The sequence below is a fragment of the Lissotriton vulgaris genome, chromosome 7 (genome assembly GCF_964263255.1).
Source record: "Lissotriton vulgaris chromosome 7, aLisVul1.2, whole genome shotgun sequence".
Lineage (NCBI taxonomy): Eukaryota > Metazoa > Chordata > Amphibia > Caudata > Salamandridae > Lissotriton > Lissotriton vulgaris.
In genome coordinates, this window is record NC_141695.1 from 1,541,253,096 (window position 1) to 1,541,275,541 (window position 22,446).

At 40.9% G+C, this 22,446-nt stretch overlaps 1 protein-coding gene across 1 annotated transcript in view; it reads left to right on the plus strand.

The window, feature by feature from the left end:
- LOC147705962 (uncharacterized) overlaps positions 1-22,446 on the plus strand; it is a 118,108-nt gene that overhangs the window by 88,076 nt on the left and 7,586 nt on the right. The window contains exon 9 of the mRNA XM_086932427.1: positions 19,992-20,049. Coding sequence (XP_086788553.1) covers positions 19,992-20,049 — 58 coding nt within the window. The remainder of the gene's footprint in view (positions 1-19,991; positions 20,050-22,446) is intronic.

Sequence of the window (22,446 nt, forward strand, 5' to 3'; positions counted from 1 at the left end):
AATGTTTACATCATCAAATCTTGTTACATATTATCTATCTCCTTCAAATGATATACATACTTTGCTACATTCGACTATTAAAGTAACCCTTTATATTTACACGTGCAAATTTATAGTCCGATGTTCGAGCCATATACATGCATGTTATATTTGCTGTTCACTCGCACCTAGTAACATTGTGCATTAATCTCGCAAACAGTTTAGCTGGCGTAACGCATTAGCTACCAGACATTCGTTGACGCTTTAAACCAATATTAGCGGTTCTAATGCTTAAATATTTCAACTGGCCTCGGGTGGGCTACACGCATTCAATGTAACGTAGTAACGTTACTGTTATAACTTACGACCAAGTTAAGTGGCGTGGTGCATTAGCCTGCTAGTGTTTGGCTGGAAGATAGATAATATGTAACAAGATTTGATGATGTAAACATTGTTTGTTTTGAAGAATTATTAGTGACAGATACCACTCCTTGTTTCATAGATTTCCCAGATGAAGGCCAGTGGGCCGAAATGCATTGGAACATATGGATTGTTGGGAACATATGGATTGTTGTAGAATTAAGTGAACTATCGAATACTCTCATGAATACATCTTCATAAGTATGAATAAAATACTGCAATGAAAAGTAACTTCAAGTTTGGAAAACTTTATTGATTAACATTTGCTGGGAGACTAAGGTCAATCAGGGCCTAGTACGGCCGACCAGTGCCGCTGTCATGGCTCCCGGCAGTTAATCTCCATGCAGCCATAGACCCCTGCCAGTTTTCACCCCAGTGTCTGCAATCGTAAGGGCAACTAGCCCAGGGGAAGGATGCATCAGTGGGGAACACCAGCAGGAAGTGATTAGGGCATTATTGCGCAGTGGAAGCATTAGCTGGGGCAGGATTTGTTTCAAATAAAAGGGTGAGCACTCAGAGCCTCATTAGGATGGATCTGCAAACTTGGCACTCTAACATACCCACACCCCCTGAGATGGTGTCCGCTAAATGGCCTGGGCACAAAAAAGAATTTCCTCATTTGCATATGGCCACAACCATTAAAATGAGGGAATGCTTGCATAATCCATTTTGCCAAAGGGACTGCAGAAGCATCTGCAACCCTTCCATAATATTATGTCTCCCCAGGGACATTAAAGCAGGTACAAATGACCATGTTGTCACCTTGTAACACTTTGTGTAATAGAAACCTTTAGCATAAATTACTTATTGAGCACACTGTCCGTGTTTGCACTGTGGCTTAACTATGTGCAGATGATGCAGACCAGGGCACAAAAAATACTCTGTCAATAGGGCATTTTCGAACACAGACATTGAGTACTCCCGCCAAGGAGAGTGCATTAGGGAAGGTAAAGGAGCAGTTTGTAATCGTAGCTACACCTTTCATTCAAGGTGGGCTGGTCTCCATTTGAAGAGTCCAGCCAGGAACCCAATGCAGGTGTTACAGAACCCAGCTGTAGGGGGAACCTGGATGGTTCACTTGGACCCTGTGCCCCATCCACAAGGGGTGCCTCGAGGTGCACAGTTAGTGTGCCACCCAACAGTTTTGTAATACCTATGTGCCCACATCTATAATAAAGCCACACCCTTATGCAGTGTCCCATTGTCTTTGCACAGGCACAAAACTTGTGCCATCCAGGTCCATATAATAGACACAGCCACACAGACGTCTGCTGCCCCTTACATAAAAGTAAACTGTCTCAGGGGCTCAAGAAATAGGCTAAAATGCCTGTTGCACCAGCAAGCTCTTTCTTGAAGACAACCACAGTTGTCTTCCAAATACCGTCAATGGTAACAGTTGAATAGGTACTGCATTTCTCTAACATGGAAGAATGGAGAGCAGAGAAGATCCAGTCATGGACTGAGCCTGTGACACTAGACTTGTACTGCAGGCTTCCTTAGACATAACAAATGTTTTTAGATGGGCTGTTATGCTTCTGGAGCTCATTGCCCCCCGGCACCCTGAGGCAGTCCGAAATTAGGGATACCAAGGTATTAAAAGCACAGGCTTTATGCACAATCACCACGCACTCACCATTTGTAATCACAGTCACCACACGCTCCCTGCTACTCATAACTATAGTCAGAACAGCGTTTGAGCTCCCTTTCATGTTTTTTTAACTTGGACACTCTGGTATTACTTGAGGCATAGCACCCTAAAAAACGGCATTATGTACCTTCAGAAACCGCAATACACTAACCGCCAGGCCTACCACGATACGTTACTTTCCATTCATAGCCATTATGTACCAATATGGACAATTTATCTTGCCATAAACATGCAGGGCTGCCAACTCCATAGCACGCCTTGCACTATACCAGTATCAATGGGTGTAGAGACTTGCCATTTCTGAATTGTTTATCTTTGACGATGCCAGCATTTCAAAAGAAATGCATTTTTGCTTTTTATAAATATGTGTACTTACTATTCAAAAACGTTTTAATTCTTTTTAACCATCACATTTGTTGTATTCTCATTCTTAAATACACAAGCAACAGGACGGCACGCAACACTATTTAAGTAATTTCACCATTTTTGTTACAACATATGTTACTTAATGGAACTGTGACCGAATTTCTCTTCTTCTCTCCTGTTCCTCCCAACAATTATAGGTACTTATTGACCAATGACTTACTCTAACATGGTGAGCGACTGATATACACACCTAGGCTGTGAAATTACTCAGCCTTCACAATCCTAGGTCCTGAAGAAAGCCCCCCGACCCGCGAGGGCAATTAAATGGGGCCGAAACATGTCGACCACTCACATGGACAAAAGAGTGCGTTAGACCAGTAACTTGTCTACTTACGCACCGCACTGTTTTTACCTCCCCACATACCGAACCGAGTAAAGCTACAGTTCAGGCATTGTGAGCATTTTAAACTCACCTCACTTGAGCACCTCGTCTTTTTATCACCGATCACTACTGCTATAACCAGCAGGTCTTCCTCCGGGTGGAGGATAGCACATCACATATAAACCCAATGATGATGCTGTAACGTCTCTAACCAAGCGGAGAATCAAGATAAACCGCCAGATGGCCTATGTACATGAATGAGGGTTTCTTAAGAGACAGTATAAAAACCTGACCCTTTTTACACATGTAGAAGTGATCCATTCCCCACTGATAAGAGAGCTCATTGGAGTAGCACACAAAATCATAGCATGAGGAGCATAAGTAGGATCCAGCAGTTCGGCCTTATTTTATATAGCATGGACCAGTGGGAACTGGTTGCCTACATGAGTGCGCTTGCTTTTCAAAGAAAGGGTCTTAAGTCACACATTGAAAGGCATCAAAGGCCATGTGGTCAAATACTCTCACCATCCCCATTCTGCATGGTAAAACCATCAGAGGCCACATTTAAGAATTTAGGTATGGCTCCTACCAGGTCATTCATGTAGACTCAGCCACACAAATGTTATACCCCCTTGCCCTACCACTACACCGTCTCATCAATTATGGTTACAGGTCTGACCCACTCAGTATTACTAGAGTAGAATTATGATTATTAGAAAAGAGAACCCAGGCTTTATGTCTAGTATAAAGGCTTGGACTGAGCCACAGGACTTTGGTCCAGAGTGGAAAAATTGCAAAGGACAGATGGGCTCATAATGACCATTTAGGGCATTCTGACAAGACACCCAAATATTAACTCCAAGACTGTAGAACATTGTACCGTGAGAATCCAGACATAAATGTCTTGATCTCTCAATGTCATAGTGTTGTAGAGTGGCTGTACCCATGGATTCGATTCACAGAAATGCCTAAGTTTAATTTTGTTTAAATATATTTATATTAAGCTTTTTAACCATTTCCCCCTCCATCCAATAATTTGACAAGTCTTCAGCAGCAAGTATACCTAAATACAATAAATAGTAATAAATCCAGCAATTGGGTTTAAATGAAAACTCATTTCAGATCGTATATTCACCAAAACAAGCAATGCAGAAAGTGCCAGCCATACAATGCAGTATATGGGACTAAACCACTGGGTTGACTTAAACACCTATCTTCATTACCTTCAGCTTACAGTTAAATGAACGGGCTACTAATGATAGGTCAACACCCAATCAGAGAGAGACCTCCATATCCTCCTCCATTTCAATTTAGATTTCTTCCCCTTTTGCTCATAAACTGCCTTTTCCAGGTGATAGATATATAAAAAATGCCCCTTCCATTGCTGGAATGTGGGAGGTAGGGGATCCAACCAAGCAGAGGCTACACAAAGCCTGAGGACTGCCATTGCAACAAAATTAGCTCAACCCCGATCCCTGAGATTGATTCTTCTAGACACAACAGCCTAGCTGTGGTGACTGGGAGATAGTCACCTTAAGGATCTCCCCTAGAAATAGTGTATTTCTGACCTCAGTATATTAAGGCAGAGACACAAACAAAACATATGAACCAAGTCTGTGCTTCGTTCCGGACAACAAGGACAACATGCCCCAGCCACCCCACCCCATTTAGCTATTTTGGCAGGGGTAATATATAAATCAAAAATCATTTTATAATGTTGGATTTGTAAATTAGATGAGCATAAATTGGACCATTTAATATTGTGTTTTTCAGATCATCTGGGATCCCCTCCATTAGGCACCCATATACTTGTGATATCGAATAGTTGGTTCCCCCTGTTAAAATCTCCATCAGGGGTTTCCTGGAAAAGCCACCAATTCCGACCCACCTTTTTTTAACAGAAAATCTCTCAATTGTAAGGGATTAAAAAATATTGGATCCCAATGTTGAATATGGACCGAAACTCTTCAAATGATGCCATAGGGACCACCAAGAGCAGATCTCCTACCCTTCCTAAGCCAGCTTATTCCCATTTGGATAAACAACCGTTGTGGAATATTTCGGGCACTTGACTATTCTGATGCATAGGAGTATACCAGCTATACGTTTCTAAAATCCCAGTTTCTTCCTTATCCCGGACCAGTTTTTGAACACCACAATCAGAGTCTTGAACCATGTTTTTTTATAATAGCTCAACTCAAAGATTTTCAACAAGCATCCCTTAGCAGCAGCCCTATCTTACAAAATTGATGGGACATACCCCTCACTCTCTTCCTCCCCTACCTCAAAGAGAAGTTAAAGATACTGCAAAGCTGATGCTCGGTAGTACAATTTAACATTAGGCAGCTCCCATCCTCCCCCTTCCCTGGGTAAACTCAAAAACCTATTTGCCCTCCTGCTTTTCTCATATGACCAGATGAACCTGGCCACCCATGTGTCTATTGTTTTACACCAGGCGTTTTCAAACTCCGGAGGAATTGTTTAGAACTTATAAGGTAACTTTGGGAGGAAGTTCATTTTTACTAGGTTGTATCTCCCCATAATAGAGAGATGTAAATTGTCCCATCTTTTTAAATCTTTTTTAGCTTTTTCAATGATTGGGGAGTGGTTTATCTTGTCTAAATACTCCACTTTGGCAGTAATGATAGCCTTGAACAGGGTAACAACCCGCTCTAGTGTGCACTGTACCTATTGAACTATTGTTCCCAATTTTCAACCAATGATTAATTTTGACAAATAATAACCATAGTACTGCCAAAACGTTGATCTATTACATAATACCATTCACACAATCTTTCTTTTTGCAACAATTGTATTTACTTTTGAGTTATATGTTTTTCCATCACATATACTAATGATTCAACTTTTGAACAATACTTCTTCTTATTACAAATCATTGACAATTCATTAAACTTATTCAACTCAATCCTTTTAGAGTGCTTCCATTGTTGCTAATGAACCAAATTTAGTCTCTCGCCCAATGCATTTCGGAACCGTGTTCCTTCCTCAGGGGCAGTATTCACCGTTTACAATGTAAATGTCTCTTCACCATAAGCGTTTCTATGTATGTAGGTTGCGTCAATAATCCCTCGGTATCTGAAAACAGTTGGTCGTGTAAACGATTAAACTTCCTTTAAGGGAAGTATTGCTCGAGGCGTGGGGCTCTAATAAATAACATCCGATGCTTAATCTCAGCAGTATACGGCTTGTCTCACTGTGTTCTTAACCTCTTTACAAACGCTGTTGACTCCACTCTCAGTCAGTGTCATCCGTTGCTTACTCTGAGCTGTCTGCAGCCTATCTCACTGTCCTCGATCGCTCAACGTAATGATAGCCCCCAAATAAATAGACTATTCTACCACCTGACAATCAGGGGAAGCCGTATATCTATTCACCACTATTTGTGTTTTATATTTATTTAGCAAATAGCCAGAGTACACCCCAAATTCCTCAGTTATCTTTTTGATGGCACAGAGAGCATTATTTTGATATTGCAAATGTGCGTAGCCTGCAGAAGCCAATGTTTTAATTTCCATCCCTGCAGATGGATCGGTATTACATCAATGGAGGCTTCCAATCTCCGGAGAAGGGGATCTGTATAAAAGGCAAATAGCAAGGGAGAGAAGGGGCATCTCTGCCTTGTTCCCCTTTTTATACAGAAGGGCTCAGATTCATTACCCATAATATGAAGTCGAGCTACTATGTTGGAATACATCACCCTGATCGCTTGAATAAAAGCCACCCTGCCAATCCACAGGTTTCGATAACCTTCCACAAATACTCCCAGGATACCCTGTTGAATGCCTTCTCGACATCCAACAGAGCAACCCCCATCCCATGGGTACTTCCACAATTTCAGAAGCATCAAACAGTGCAATTACACATGATCCGAGGTCCCCCTCCCTGGAAAAAACCCATGCTGCGTAACCAACACTAATTATGCATAATTCTGCCCAGCCTACTTGCCAAGATCTGAAAATAACGTTTAATATCGCTGTTCAGCAACATAGTTGGCCAATAGGACCCAGGTTACAAGAGTTCTGTCTTTTCTTCAGAAAAACGATTACATTGTCTGCAGCCCAAGTATTTGAATGCTCTCCATTTCGAACCTGCCTGAATATCTCAGCCAGCTCAGCCTGAAGTTCTCATGAAAAAACCTTACAATAATACAGGGGTATAGAATCAGTTCCCACCACCTTCTCAGAGAAGAGGTCCTGAGGGAAAGCTGGATTTTCTCCAGAGAAAATTCTGCCCATAGGAATAAACACTCCTCCTGGTTTACTTTATTATATATTGTTGTAGTCAAATACTGTTCTAAGTCCTCAGGGCAGGCCTGGTGCTTTGTATAGACCAACATAGTATACTCAAAAGGCTTCTCTAACCTCATCCAGATCTGTCACAATTCCACCATGCTTGTTCCTGATTTCATTTATGTGCCCTGCCACCTGTTTTTGCCTCAAACTAATAGCTAAAACACGCCCCACCTGTTTATTATATTCATAACACTCTTATGTACTATCCACAATTTTGCCGGCAATCTTCTTAACTGTAAATTCATTCAAACATGACCTAAATATGGCTCAGTGATTAAGCACAGGGGACAACTCTTGCATGGATGAGATAGCTACAACTAAGTCTACCTCTGCTTTATCCAGCTTTTAGTAAAGTTATCTAATTAGAAGTTGAGAATACCTCTGTTTAGCCATTCTAAACATAAGGGTTTTCCCTCTTAAGCCAGATTTAAAAGTATCCCAAACTATCCCAGGGGAAGCACTAACTTTATTAAGTTAAAAAAATTCGGGAATCCAGCCTTCATGTGTTTTACATATTCCAGATCAAACAAGAGGCTCTTATCAAAAGTCCATGGGCCATATTACCAAGCCTGGCGATATTAGATTATCGCCGCTTTAGCAGCTGTTTTCGGCCGCTAAGCGGCTACAATTATATCACCCTATTAGCAAGCTGTCGCTAACTGATGTTAGCGACAGCTTTGAGGCGATAGCGAGCGGCTTTGGGGCCCGCTTTGCATGTCAGAGATATTTATCGCTAATGACATGCAAAGTGGGCGTACCCAACCTGTTAGCGACTAAAAACAGTCGCTAACATCGCCATCGCCTATTATCAACGGAGACGTAGCGATGGAAATATTTGTGCTAAGTGCGAATATCTCCAAAAGCTAACGCCTGCTCAGACCAGTTCTTAGCCATTATATCCAATAGGAGATGGATATTATGGCTAAGACCCTATTGGCGTTAATGCGTGAATATCGCTGTATTCTCAGCGATATTCACGCATTTCGCCGCTATCGCCGGATATTATATCGCTTTTGAGATAAACGTTGCTAATAGCACGTTATCTCTGCGGTAATATCCAGCGATGCTTGGCGATAAAAAAAACCTCACTAAGCCCATTTAGCGATAAATATCGCTAGTTGTTGGTAATATGCCCCCATATTCTAAGCACTCTTCTAAGTCCCTCTAAAACAAGAGGGTTGTGGTCCAATATTAGTTTTGGAAAATGCTCTACCTGAGGCCCCCTTACCGAAGATGGCATCTCTGAAAAGTACTACCGTTTTTCAAAGGTGCCCTGGTGGGCAGAATAGTAAGTATACCCAGCGTCTGGAGATTTCAAATTAACCCAGATATCTACTAATCCTATTTCTTAAAGTATCTAAAAGATTGCAGTTTATGTCCCATATAGCACCCTTCACCTATCAGCTAGCCCTCCTCTGGAGCCCTTCAGATTAAAGTCTCCACACAATGTATACTGGGCTTGCCAAGTTAGTAACTCTATTGCTAAGAAATTAAGCAGTGCTGGGTCATCCGTGACTGGGGCATATATTGATCAAAGCGTAGAAGACCCAATATAATATTTACATTCCACCACTGCTCATCTCCTATACTTGTCCGCTGCTTTCCAGCCATGTATAATGGTCTTCCCTTTGGCTAATATGGCCACCCTCTTAGTTCTGGTATCCTCTGTCATGCAACAGAGAACATTTAATCCCAAGGATTCTAGCAAGCCTCTATCACTCCAGACCATATGGATTTCTTGCAGACAATAGATATCTGTTCTTAGAAATTTAAGGTTCTCATGTACCCTTCTCCTTTTTAATTTGAGTGTTAGCGCACACCTTGCTTATACTATACTTCAGTAACTAAAACTAACTAATCTGGTATGCGTGCATACCAGAATAGGGTAGCCGAATATATACTGTATACGAGTGAATCTTCACTCGGTATGTGGATGCACTGCGTGTATTAAACTGTCCACATTGTCCAAAATTAAACAATCAATTTGTGCAAGTACTACCACAATGAAACAATAATTCATTACTCTATACGCAATGATTGTGCCTTTATTAGGCCTTTGGTTTGTTTTTTATGCTATACACATAAAATATCGAGTTTTTAATATCGATTTGCATTAATATCGAATAAAAAATATAGAATGGACACAATATTGAATGGACAGAATATAGACTACAAAAATATCGAATAGAATAGCATTAATATTGAATAAAAAATCAAGAATGGACACAATATCGAATGGACAGAATATAGACAACAAAAATATCGAATGGACAGAATATAGAAAATATAGAATGACAGAATATAGACAACAAAAATATAGAATGGACAGAATATAGACAACAAAAATATCGAATTTAGGGTAAGTAAGTTATTTTCAAGTTTTTTAATAATATCCAATTTGTTAAAGTGATTTTTTATGTTAGTATTTGTGTGAAAAGTGTATATTTATTTTATAATTTATTTTAATGAATTAATTTTATGATATTTAATTTTTGCGTAATATAATTCTGTAGCAGGTTTTGGGTTTATAGGGGAATAGGGTGGGAAGTAATTTAATTACAATTAATTACATTTTTTAATGTATTTATTGGTATTTATTTTGAATTAATTGTTGATTATTTGTTTATTGTTAAGTAATTAAAATATAATTGGTGATTAATTATAATTAATTGATTAATTGATAATTATGGTAATTTTATTAATGTATTTTCTGTAGAGGGTTGTGGGCTAATAGGGGAATAGGGTGGGAAGTAATTTAATTATATATAATTTATTTTGTACTTTATTTATTGGTATTTATTTTGAATTAATTGTTATTTACATTTTTAATTGGAAATTAATTAAAATATAATTGGTAAGGAATTTTAATTAATTAATTGATTAATTGATAATTATGTTAATTTTATTAATTTATTTTCGGTTGTGGGTTGTGTGTTTATAGGGGAATAGGGTGAGAAGTAATTTAATTGTAATTTATTAATTATTTTAATATATTTTCTGGTTTTTTGTTGTAATTTTTAATTGTTAATTAATTAATTGTTAATGGGTAACAAATGTGTATTATTAGGTAATCATTTTTAATAATTTATTTTGATTTGTATTTTTAAATGATTTATTATTATATTATATAAAATTGTTAATTACTTTTAATTAATTTGTAATTGGTATTAATATTTAATTTATTTTTATTTATGTATGAGTTATTTACTTTCCCTAATGTTGCACTCTCTGGAGTGGGAATAGTAATTTTTACCCTTCCGCTATCCAACGGTTTCCCTACTGTTGCACTCTCTGGAGTTGGAATAGTAATTTTTACCCCTATGCTATCCAACGCTTTCCCTACTGTTACACTCTCTGGAAGGCGAATAGTAATTTTTACCCCTACGCTATCCAACGCTTTCCCTACTGTTGCACTCTCTGTAGTGGGAATAGTAATTCTTACCCTTACGCTATCCAACGCTTTCCCTACTGTTGCACTCTCTGTACTGGGAACAGTAATTTTTACCCCTACGCTATCCAACGCTTTCCCTACTGTTGCACTCTCTGGAGTTGGAATAGTAATTTTTACCCTCCCGCTATCCAACGTTTTCCCTACTGTTGCATTCTCTGGAGTTGGAATAGTAATTTTTACCCCTACGCTATCCAACGCTTTCCCTACTGTTACACTCTCTGGAGTGCGAATAGTAATTTTTACCCCTACGCTATCCAACGCTTTCCCTACTGTTGCACTCTCTGGAGTGGGAATAGTAATTTTTACCCCTACGCTAGCCAATGCTTTCCCTACTGTTGCACTCTCTGGAGTTCTAATAGTAATTTTTACTCTCCCGCTATCCAACGCTTTCCCTACTGTTGCACTCTCTGGAGTTGGAATATTAATTATTACCCCAACGCTATCCAACGCTTTCCCTACTGTTGCACTCTCTGGAGTTGAAATAGTAATTTTTACCCCTGCGCTATCCAACGCTTTCCCTACTGTTGCACTCTCTGGAGCGGGAATAGTCATTTTTACCCCTACTCTATCCAACAATTTCCCTACTGTTGCACTCTTTGGAGTGGGAATAGTAAATTTTACCCTGCCGCTATCCAACGTTTTCCCTACTTTTGCACTCTCTGGAGTTGGAATAGTAATTTTTACCCCTACGCTATCCAATGCTTTCCCTACTGTTGCACTCTCTGGAGTGGGAATAGTCATTTTTATCCTTAGGCTATCCAACACTTTCCCTACTGTTGCACTCTCTGAAGTGGGAATAGTAATCTTTACCCCTACGCTATCCATCGCTTTCCCTACTGTTGCACTCTCTGGAGTGGGAATAGTGATTTTTACCCCTACGCTATCCAACGCTTTCCCTACTGTTGCACTCTTTGGAGTGGGAATAGTAAATTTTACCCTGCCGCTGTCCAATGTTTTCGCTACTGTTGCACTCTCTAGAGTTGGAATAATAATTTTTACCCCTACACTATCCAATGCTTTCCCTACTGTTGCACTCTCTGGAGTGGGAATAGTAATTTTTACCCTTACGCTATCCAACGCTTTCCCTACTGTTGCACTCTCTGGAGTGGGAATAGTAATTTATTCTCCTACGCTTTCCAACGCTTTCCCTACTGTTGCACTCTTTGGAGTGGGAATAGTAAATTTTACACTGCCGCTAGCCAACGTTTTCCCTACTGTTGCACTCTCTGGAGTTAGAATAGTAATTTTTACCCCTACGCTATGCAACGCTTTCCCTAATGTTGCACTGTCTGGAGTGGGAATAGTAATTTTTATCCCTACGCTATCCAACGCTTTTCCTACTGTTGCACTCTCTGGAGTGGGAATAGTAATTTTTACCCCTACGCATTCCAACTCTTTCCCTACTGTTGCACTCTCTGGAGTGGGAATAGTAATTTTTACCCCTACGCTATCCAACGCTTTCCCTACTGTTGCACTCTCTGGAGTTGGAATAGTAATTTTTACCCCTACGCTATCCAACGCTTTCCCTACTGTTGCACTCCCTGGAGTGGGAATAGTAATTTTTATCCCTACGCTATCCAGCGCTTTTCCTACTGTTGCACTCTCTGGAGTGGGAATAGTAATTTTTACCCCTACGCTATCCAACGCTTTCCCTACTGTTGCACTCTCTGGAGTTGAAATAGTAATTTTTACCCTCCCGCTATCCAACGTTTTCCCTACTGTTGCACTCTCTGGAGTTGGAATAGTCATTTTACCCCTACGCTATCCAACGCTTTCCCTACTGTTACACTCTCTGGAGTGGGAATAGTAATTTTTACCCCTACGCTATCCAACACTTTCCCTACTGTTGCACTCTCTGGAGTGGGAATAATAATTTTTACCCCTACGCTAGCCAATGCTTTCCCTACTGTTGCACTCTCTGGAGTTGGAATGGTAAATTTTTACCCTCCCGCTATCCAACACTTTCTCTACTGTTGCACTCTCTGGAGTTGGAATAGTAATTTTTACCCCTACGCTATCCAATGCTTTCCCTACTATTGCACTCTCTGGAGTTGGAATAGTAATTTTTACCCTTACGCTATCCAACGCTTTCCCAACTGTTGCACTCTCTGGAGTTCTAATAGTAATTTTTACTCTCCCACTATCCAACACTTTCCCGACTGTTGCAGTCTCTGGAGTTGGAATAGTAATTATTACCCTTACGCTATCCACCGCTTTCCCTACTGTTGCACTCCCTGGAATTGAAATAGTAATTTTTATCCCTGCGCTATCCAATGCTTTCCCTACTGTTGCACTTTCTGGAGCAGGAATAGTAATTTTTACCCCTACCCTATCCAACACTTTCCCTACTGTTGCACTCTTTGGAGTGGGAATAGTAAATTTTACCCTGACGCTATCCAACGTTTTCCCTACTGTTGCACTCTCTGGAGTTGGAATAGTAGTTTTTACCCCGACGCTATCCAATGCTTTCCCTACTGTTGCACTCTCTGGAGTGGGAATAGTAATTTTTACCCTTATGCTATCCATCGCTTTCCCTACTGTTGCACTCTCTGGAGTGGGAATAGTACATTTTACCCTGCCGCTATCCAACGTTTTCGCTACTGTTGCACTCTCTAGAGTTGGAATAATAATTTTTACCCCTACACTATCCAATGCTTTTCCTACTGTTGCACTCTCTAGAGTGGGAATAGTAATTTTTACCCTTACGCTATCCAACGCATTCCCTACTGTTGCATTGTCTGGAGTGGGAATAGTAATTTTTTCCCCTACGCTTTCCAACGCTTTCCCTACTGTTGCACTCTTTGGAGTGGGAATAGTAAATTTTACCCTGCCACTAGCCAACGTTTTCCCTACTGTTGCACTCTCTGGAGTTGGAATAGTAATTTTTACCCCTACGCTATCCAACGCTTTCCCTACTGTTGCACTCTCTTGAGTGGGAATAGTAATTTTTACCCCTACGCTATCCAACGCTTTCCCTACTGTTGCACTCTCTGGAGTGGGAATAGTAATTTTTTTCCAACCCTTTTCCTACTGTTGCACTCTCTGGAGTGGGAATAGTAATTTTTACCCCTACGCTATCCAACGCTTTCCCTACTGTTGCACTCTCTGGAGTTGGAATAGTAATTTTTACCCTCCCGCTATCCAACGTTTTCCCTACTGTTGCACTCTCCGGAGTTGGAATAGTAATTTTTACCCCTACGCTATCCAACGCTTTCCCAACTGTTACACTCTCTGGAGTGGGAATAGTAATTTTCACCCCTACGCTATCCAATGCTTTCCTCACTGTTGCACTCTCTGGAGTGGGAATAGTAATTTTTACCCCTACGCTAGCCAATGCTTTCCCTACTGTTGCACTCTCTGGAGTTGGAAGGGTAATTTTTACCCTCCCGCTATCCAACGCTTTCTCTACTGTTGCACTCTCTGGAGTTGGAATAGTAATTTTTACCCCTACGCTATCCTATGCTTTCCCTACTATTGCACTCTCTGGAGTTGGAATAGTAATTTTTACCCTTACGCTATCCAACGCTTTCCCAACTGTTGCACTCTCTAGAGTTCTAATAGTAATTTTTACTCTCCCGCTATCCAACACTTTCCCCTCTGTTGCAGTCTCTGGAGTTGGAATAGTAATTTTTACCCCTATGCTATCCAACGCTTTCCCTACTGTTGCACTCCATGGAATTGAAATAGTAATTTTTACCCCTGCGCTATCCAACGCTTTCCCTACTGTTGCACTCTCTGGAGCAGGAATAGTAATTTTTACCCCTACCCTATCCAATACTTTCCCTACTGTTGCACTCTTAGGAGTGGGAATAGTAAATTTTACCCTGCCGCTATCCAACGTTTTCCTACTGTTGCACTCTCTGGAGTTGGAATAGTAATTTTTACCCCTACGCTATCCAATGCTTTCCCTACTGTTGCACTCTCTGGAGTGGGAATAGTAATTTTCACCCTTACGCTATCCAACACTTTCCCTACTGTTGCACTCTCTGAAGTGGAATAGTAATCTTTACCCCTACGCTATCCAACGCTTTCCCTACTGTTCCACTCTCTGGAGTTGGAATAGTAATTTTTACCCTCCTGCTATCCAATGTTTTCCCTACTGTTGCACTCTCTAGAGTTGGAATAGTAATTTCTACCACTACGCTATCCAACGCTTTCTCTACTGTTACACTCTCTGGAGTGTGAATAGTAATTAGTGAATAGTAATTTTTACCCCTACGCTATCCAATGCTTCCCCTACTGTTGCACTCTCTAGAGTTGGAATAATAATTTTTACCCCTACACTATCCAATGCTTTACCTACTGTTGCACTCTCTGGAGTTGGAATAGTAATTTTTACCCCTCTCGCTATCCAACGCTTTCCCCACTGTTGCACTCTCTGGAGTGGGAATAGTAATTTTTACCCCTTCGCTATCCAACGCTTTCCCTACTGTTGCACTCTTTGCAGTGGAAATAGTAAATCTTACCCTGCCGCTAGCCAACGTTTTCCCTACTGTTTTCCCTACTGTTGCACTCTCTGGAGTTGGAATAGTAATTTTTACCCCTACGCTATCCAACGCTATCCAACGCTTTCCCTACTGTTGCACTCTCTGGAGTGGGAATAGTAATTTCTATCCCTACGCTAACCAACGCTTTTCCTACTGTTGCACTCTCTGGAGTGGGAATAGTAATTTTTAAGTAAATCAAAAGGAGACTAGCTAGAAAGGGGTTAATATGACATTATTTTGTTGTTGTCATAGCGACTCAGTGTTGTTGGCGGTGGCACCTGTTGGGTGTCTTTAGAAAGCCCTCACCCACCAACCTAGTTGGTGGCATGCTTCATCATCGGGCCCACCCAGTGACACCTAGCGTGTCCCGGGTGTGCTACGACGCCTGATTACAGCGGAGCAGGTATGTCACTGTGTGTGCGGTGTGAGGTGTCACTGGGTGGGCCCGATGATGAAGCATGGAATAGTAGTTTTTACCCCGAAGTGAGAAGTGAGGTTAAAACGGCTTGGCGGATGGTCCCTGGAGTGGGAAGACTTTATTAAAAGGGCCTCCGTCAGCGGTTAAAAAATAAGGCTGTGGGACGTTAGAGGCGGGTTACGACCTCCTACGTCCTTGGTGTGTCAACATGTTTCAGCCAGTGCCTTATATTAATCTGGCTTTCTTCAGGACAATAAAAAATATGTGTAGGTTAAAATTAGGGTAAGTGTAGTGTAGTCTATGTGTCTACACGCCCTAAAGTGTATCTAACTGTGAGAGGGGGGATTCCCTTCTCAAGATCACCTGTACATTTAACAATGAAAGACAGGGACAAGACAAACATAGGAAAAAAGAGTCACTAGAAAATATTGAGCATAATTTATGACAGCCGGCTTAATAGCGGATTGGTGCAGGCTATGAGCGGCTCAAGTGTAATGATACTGGTGGTATCATTATTGTGGACTCGCACTGAATTACGAGGGTGAGGTGGTTAAAACAGCGGTAAAAAATAATAATGCAGTAGTGAGTAGTGAAGTATTGTGGCGCAAGCACATTGTCTTACGCTTTTTTAGTCTTGCTTGTACTCCAAGGCTATTGAAGAGGCAAGGGGTGGCCCTGGTAGGGAGAGAGAGGACCACTGGGGTAAGGAGACCTGTGGGAGAAAGGGTAGCGCTTACCTATGGTAGAGATGTTCAGCATACTCACAGGATTACTGGTCAGCTTCAGCGTGGGACCTGTTGTGCCTCCTTCGCATAACCGGTAATGAATGGCTGTGGTGGCCGGTTTTTATACTAGCGTTAACTGCATGATTAATGGCACCTGGAGGGAAGAGTAATAGTAGAAAGACTGGCTTTTGGGTCGGAATTGTGCTCAGGTGAGTGCCCTTCGTATCGCGCCAATGCGCGGAGTAGTGCCGCTAGCTTCGCGCATGCGTGCAAGGGTGGTTTTATTGTGCGCATGCGCGGCGGGGAGTAGTTTAGCGCATGCGCGGCCAAGTAGTGGTTCGCGCATGCGTGGTTGCGCAAGAGTGCGGCGCGATTGGATAGGATTAGCGCATGCGCACTCGGGACTTTAAAGTTGGATTATAGTGAAACGTGCCGAATAGTACTACAGGCACAGAATGTTATCCAAGTGCCAGCGAATCCCGTTTTTAGAGGGGAGGGTAAGGGGGACGCATGGTTGTCCCACTAAGACTGGGGCTAGGGGACAAAGGCAAGATCCCATTATTGGGAGGATGAGGGGGACGCAAGGTTGTCCCACTAGGATTGTAGGCTAGGGGAACAAGGAGGTGAATGAAGGCAAAGGCAAAATGCCTGAAGAGAGGGGTAGTGCCCTACTGGGGTGCGTCTGGGAGGTCAGACTGGGTCACAGGGGGCAGTGGCAGTAAAGGCAAGGTTCCTGAGTGGTCATGCTGGACCAAGGGAGGCTTAAGGTCAGACTGGTTCACAGGGTCAGTGAGTTCCAGGGGATGGCATCATTGAGCCCGTCAGTGGCCGTGGACAGGCGATATATCCACCTTTGCTCTTTGTTAAGCAATTTTTTGTCATTGTTAACTGGGCTGACTGGTATCTGTTCGATGACTGTCCAGGTGAAGTCATTTGGGGTGTGGCACTGGGTGATAAAGTGGTTTGTCAGTTTGCTTATGCTTTTTTTGCAGCGCATAGTGCTGCGGTGCTCCGTTATTCTGGTCCTCACTTTGCGTGTGGTCATTCCCAGTGGGAATAGTAATTTTTACCCCTACGCTATCCAACGCTTTCCCTACTGTTGCACTCTCTGGAGTGGGAATAGTAATTTTTACCCCTACGCTATCCAACGCTTTCCCTACTGTTGCACTCACTGGAGTGGTAATAGTAAATTTTAACCTTTCCGCTATCCTACGGCATAATTATTGTAATTTATTTATTAATATTACGATTATATATATATATGTATTAACAAATGAATTTGTATGTTTTTTTACTTACATTAATTATTTATTAATTTTAAGGTGTTTAAAATATTTTAAGTATGTTTAAGTTATTTATATTTATTATTTCATTATTTTCTAATTTAATTTAAAACATTTTTAAAAAATCCATATTTTGACTAACTATATTTTTTACATCGATATTTTTCATTCGATATTTTTGTACTTACCTGTTTGAAGATAGGAGGTCGATATTTTGGTATTCTATATTTTTACCTCGATATTTTTGTAAGTCGATATTCTTGACCTCGATATTGTTTCAGTGATCCGTTTTTTATACAAATTTCCCCCCAAAACTTTTGTAATGCAATATCACAATGAATAAATAAAAATGTGAAGATCACACTGTTCATGCAACATTAATCAAATACAGCCATTCAAACAGAAATTTTGGTTTTGCATAATGCATTACGGGATTTTCAAATCCCTTGTTCAGTGCTTTTGGAAAAACTAATAATAAACTCTAATCACCATAAATGAAATGATGAAAACATTCTAGCATACAGGGGTGTCAACTGCAGCACCCAAGATGAACATAGACATGGCAACAGTACTACCAATGAAAACCTGATGGGTGCCTATGTGAGTGAAAAAAGAAAAAAAGGATGAAAAAGGCATGCTAAGTGCCAATCCATGCAAACAAGCAATGCCATCTTCTGCATGCTTGGCCCAATGTTCACCCACAAGCATAATAGTGTTGCAGAAAGAGTTAAACCTGTCACCTCAACTACTGGATCAAACGCCCCCTTACTGAATAGCTAGACGAAAGTTTCAACCAGCATATAAAACTCTTGAATTTCCTGCAGGTAAATCTGTGAATTACAAACATATCATGCTGTTTCTAAAATCATTTCAAATGTAATTAGCCAATGCAGTTGATAATCACAACTGAGTACTGATCTCCCTTCCTCACCCATGACAGCAAAGTATGACGCGATGTTTAAACACGGACCATGCTGTTCACAGCACCTCCTGTAACAGGAATTCCTATAGGTTCCGGAGTAGCGTGCTACTCGCCAAAATGCGCTTCAACACCCCATCAGGGTTAAAAAGCGCTATAGAAACGCAAACCTTTTTCCCTCTTCTATCCCTCTGCTTTCCTTCTCAATCCAAATAACTGACTAATATCCACCACTCAAATTACTTTCATATTTCACTATACTAATTCAACACTAATCCTTTATGGGTTTCGGAGTAGTGTGCCACTCGCCAAAAAAGTGCTTCAACACCCCATCAGGGGTAACAAGCTCTATATAAATGCAATCCTTTTTTCCCTCTTCTATCCTTCCGCTATCCTTCTGAATCCAAATAACTAAACTATCCACCACTCAAATTACTTTCATATTTTACTATACTAATTCAACACTAATCCTTTAAGGGTTCCGGAGTAGCGTGCTACTTGCCGAAAAAGCACTTTAACGCCTCGTCAGGGGTAGTAAGTGCTATATAAATGCAATTACAATACAATACAATACAATACAATTACAATGTGGGAGCATTGGGATATGAGATAAGGGCCCTGCTTGTAGGGTTACCCGGAAGTCACCTTGCTGCTAGTCCTGGGCTTACATTTATAGAATCACTGATTTCTGGGAATTGTGGTCCAAGTTCAGTCGAACAGCTCGGCCTAACTCATCAGAAAATATTGCCTTGTAAGAGGAAAGCCCAGGACAAGAACAGCTGTGCCTGGTGACAAGGAGTAATGTAGCATTTTACTACACTGCAGCTGCGTAAAGGGCCAGAAGATGTGTCTTCTGTGACCACGTGTGCCTGTAACAAACTGCATGTTTGTTACAGGCACACATGGTCACTGGAGACACATCTTCTGGCCCTTTACGCAGCTGCAGTGTAGTAAAAGCACTACACTTTTACCCAACTATGGAGCACTTACTGGATTAGCCAGTAGAAAGTACTCCAGTGCAAATCGCATAAAAATCCGCGATTTCGCTGGAAAATCCGCGAATTCGCAGATTTTTTGCGATTTTGTGCAAATTCGCGGACCGTGAATTTGCAAATTTTGCCCATGCGCAACAGGAGGCATGTTTTACGCCACCGATGCGTCACAAAAAGTCACGCATCGGAAGCGCAAAACTGACACAAGGCCTCATAAATGAGGCCCAACATCTTTAGCTAACACAAACCCATCCAGTAAGCCCACAACAACTTCCTTTTCTTCTACAATCATTTCATCACTACTGGAATTAGAAGGGCATCTGGAAAGAAAATCTGCTTTGAAGTTTTTTCCTCCTAGAATGTGCCTCATGGTGAAGTTGTAATCATATAGCTTAGAAAACAGGCGTATCAACCTTGGACTGGCATTTCTTAACCCTTTATCATTCCAAATGAAGACTAGTGGTTTATGGTCTGTAGCCACAACGAACTTTCTCCCCCACAAATATGTTGCAAAATGCTTAATGCCCTGTGCGTGTTTTACTATAACACTCTCTACCTTTTTGACTCTGCACCTCTCTTAATCTCAATCTCTTTTTCTTCTACCACAGTCAACTCAGATTTCAGAAATAATTTTAGCCGCGCTAAAAGGAAAAACCCCTAATAACAGTAAGCATTCTTTAATATTTTTTACTTCTTTTGTCAATGGTAATATTTGCATGTGTCATTTGTGTCTCTGGGCTTTGAGGGGACAAATTGCAATAGAGAAGCTAAAATATTTAGAAAAGACAATCAATCCACCTGGGGGAACAAACTTGTCACATGTCATGTATCTGTGGATCTGTCTTGGTTACATTTGCTGAAGCAGACAGCCGTTTCTGGGTCCAAGAGATGGCATTGTAGCAATATCCTTAATTGGTGATAACATCTTAAGGACATGCCAATAAGTGAATGTTTTATGTTTGTTAAACACATATGTTACACTGCATGAATGTGGCATTATACTGAGGCTTTTGCAGATGTAAAGATATTGGCTATGCATATGTCAATGTTTAGGCACAACTCATGGTTTCAACTTCACTGAGACCTGCTGGAACTAACTTGGTCCAGGGAAAGAGAACACAAATGAGTTCAGTTCAAGTGTACATTATTTAAATCCAGACACACACACTTACATTTATGATGGTTCGTGCAAGGAGAGGTCTGGGGAGAACAACACTTTTGAACAGGAAGGGAGAAGGGGGACATCAGCTCTGCTACTAAACCCTATGGAACACAAATACAAATGTTAGGGTTTGGAACGGGGCAAACATAATGTAGTAAATTTGATACAATTGCAGTGCAGTGTGTTGAGATTATTAAACCACACAAGCTGCAGGCGTATATAATTTAGAAGAAACACCTCTTTACCTGGATAATCTTGTTAGTAAAAGACATAGCAGTCACAAGAGCATCCTGTTTGAGATCTGCCTCTGGAGATCGTTCATGAGAACACAAGTGTTATTTAGTGGCAAGTTACCTTCAACGTTCCTCACACCACCAGCAAACCGTAAGTCAATTATCAGGTGTCCCCGTTGTCGGATAATGTATGCCGGAGTTGTTTCGTTATCACAAATCCCAACTCTTACTACAATTCAGAACAAATGTCATCTTATACTAAGAGCCCCTCAGTTACTCCTCCTGATGAGATTCATTTTTACAACTTCAGCATGAAAAAGACCTACCTCACCAGTAATCTGTGTAGACTGAACCTCACCTTTAGTTTTTTCTTGATGAGTGGTCATGTGCCGGCACTAATTATCCCCAATAAGGTGCCAGGCAACTTTTTAACCCGGACAGATGTCAACACTTACAGCAGAGATTGACTGTATTTTCCCTAATCAAAACATTGTAGCCTTCTTAATAATTATGCAGAATGAACTCACCGACAGTAGGCTGCTCTTGGCATCCTTTAAAGTTGAAGCCATGTGTGATTGGTTAGTTGCTTACCCTTCATTCTTGCCTCTATTTGACCATGCATATGCCAAAGGGGCTCTCAGCTCGTCTATTCATCTCTGTACAGTTGAAAAAGAATTTCTTGTATCCAAATTATTTTCGTGGATGTATGCTGGGACTACTAAAAACTCACAGATCTAGGAGATCCAGCGGTGTGGTGAACAGTTTACAAATGTCATCAGTCAGTCCGTCGACAATCACACAAGGGAGGTGCCTAAGGAAACACTAGATTGCCGAATTTGATTGTACTAGGGCAACAGAATATTGAGTATAGGAATATAGTTGTATTGGAATATCGTGGCCAGAATATTGGGGGACAAAATATGAAAAGGTAAATGCATATAGAGGAAGTATAGATTTACTATTCTTAACTCCACATCTGAGCACCTTGAATATATAAGTATCGCAAGGTACATATATTGACTTATATGTGGACTTAGGTGACCTCAAATATTCTGGTCAGAATATTTCATGCCATTTAAAGTCCCATCTCAATATTCTACTGTATTATTCCTAAAAGCCATTTCAGTGCAGCCAGTGGTAGCACAGAAAGAATAGGTACACAGAATATACTACCTTCATTCACTTTGCCCAGCATCAATTTTGTATTTTTCAGTATCACCAAGCGTTTCACAGCAATCCCCATTGTTATCACATAGTTATGCGTTGCTTTTTTGCCCTCCAATCTCCCACTACCCACCTAACCCTCGATGCTGGTCCTTTCTAGACACTTTACTTTTCCATCTCTTTGCAATATACAAAAATAACTGCATCCTCAGTATTGCCACTTTTACCTGCATTTGGGCTGTTTTCCATGTCCTGCCCCAAACACTGCCTCAGCCTAAAATACAAACCTTGCGGTGTCTACTGTGTGTTCCCACAAGAGTCCCTCTTCATTCCTTCATTAGATAATTAGAACAAGCTCTTTATCAGCTTTTGACACATTTCCTCCACCTTACCATTGTTCCACAATTTATTCTAGTGCACTCTTTAATGTTGCTTAGCATTCCATCCTAAAAACACACCCTTTGTCTAGTTCGTATTTTGAAGGAAAATTGGATTCAGTTCTGT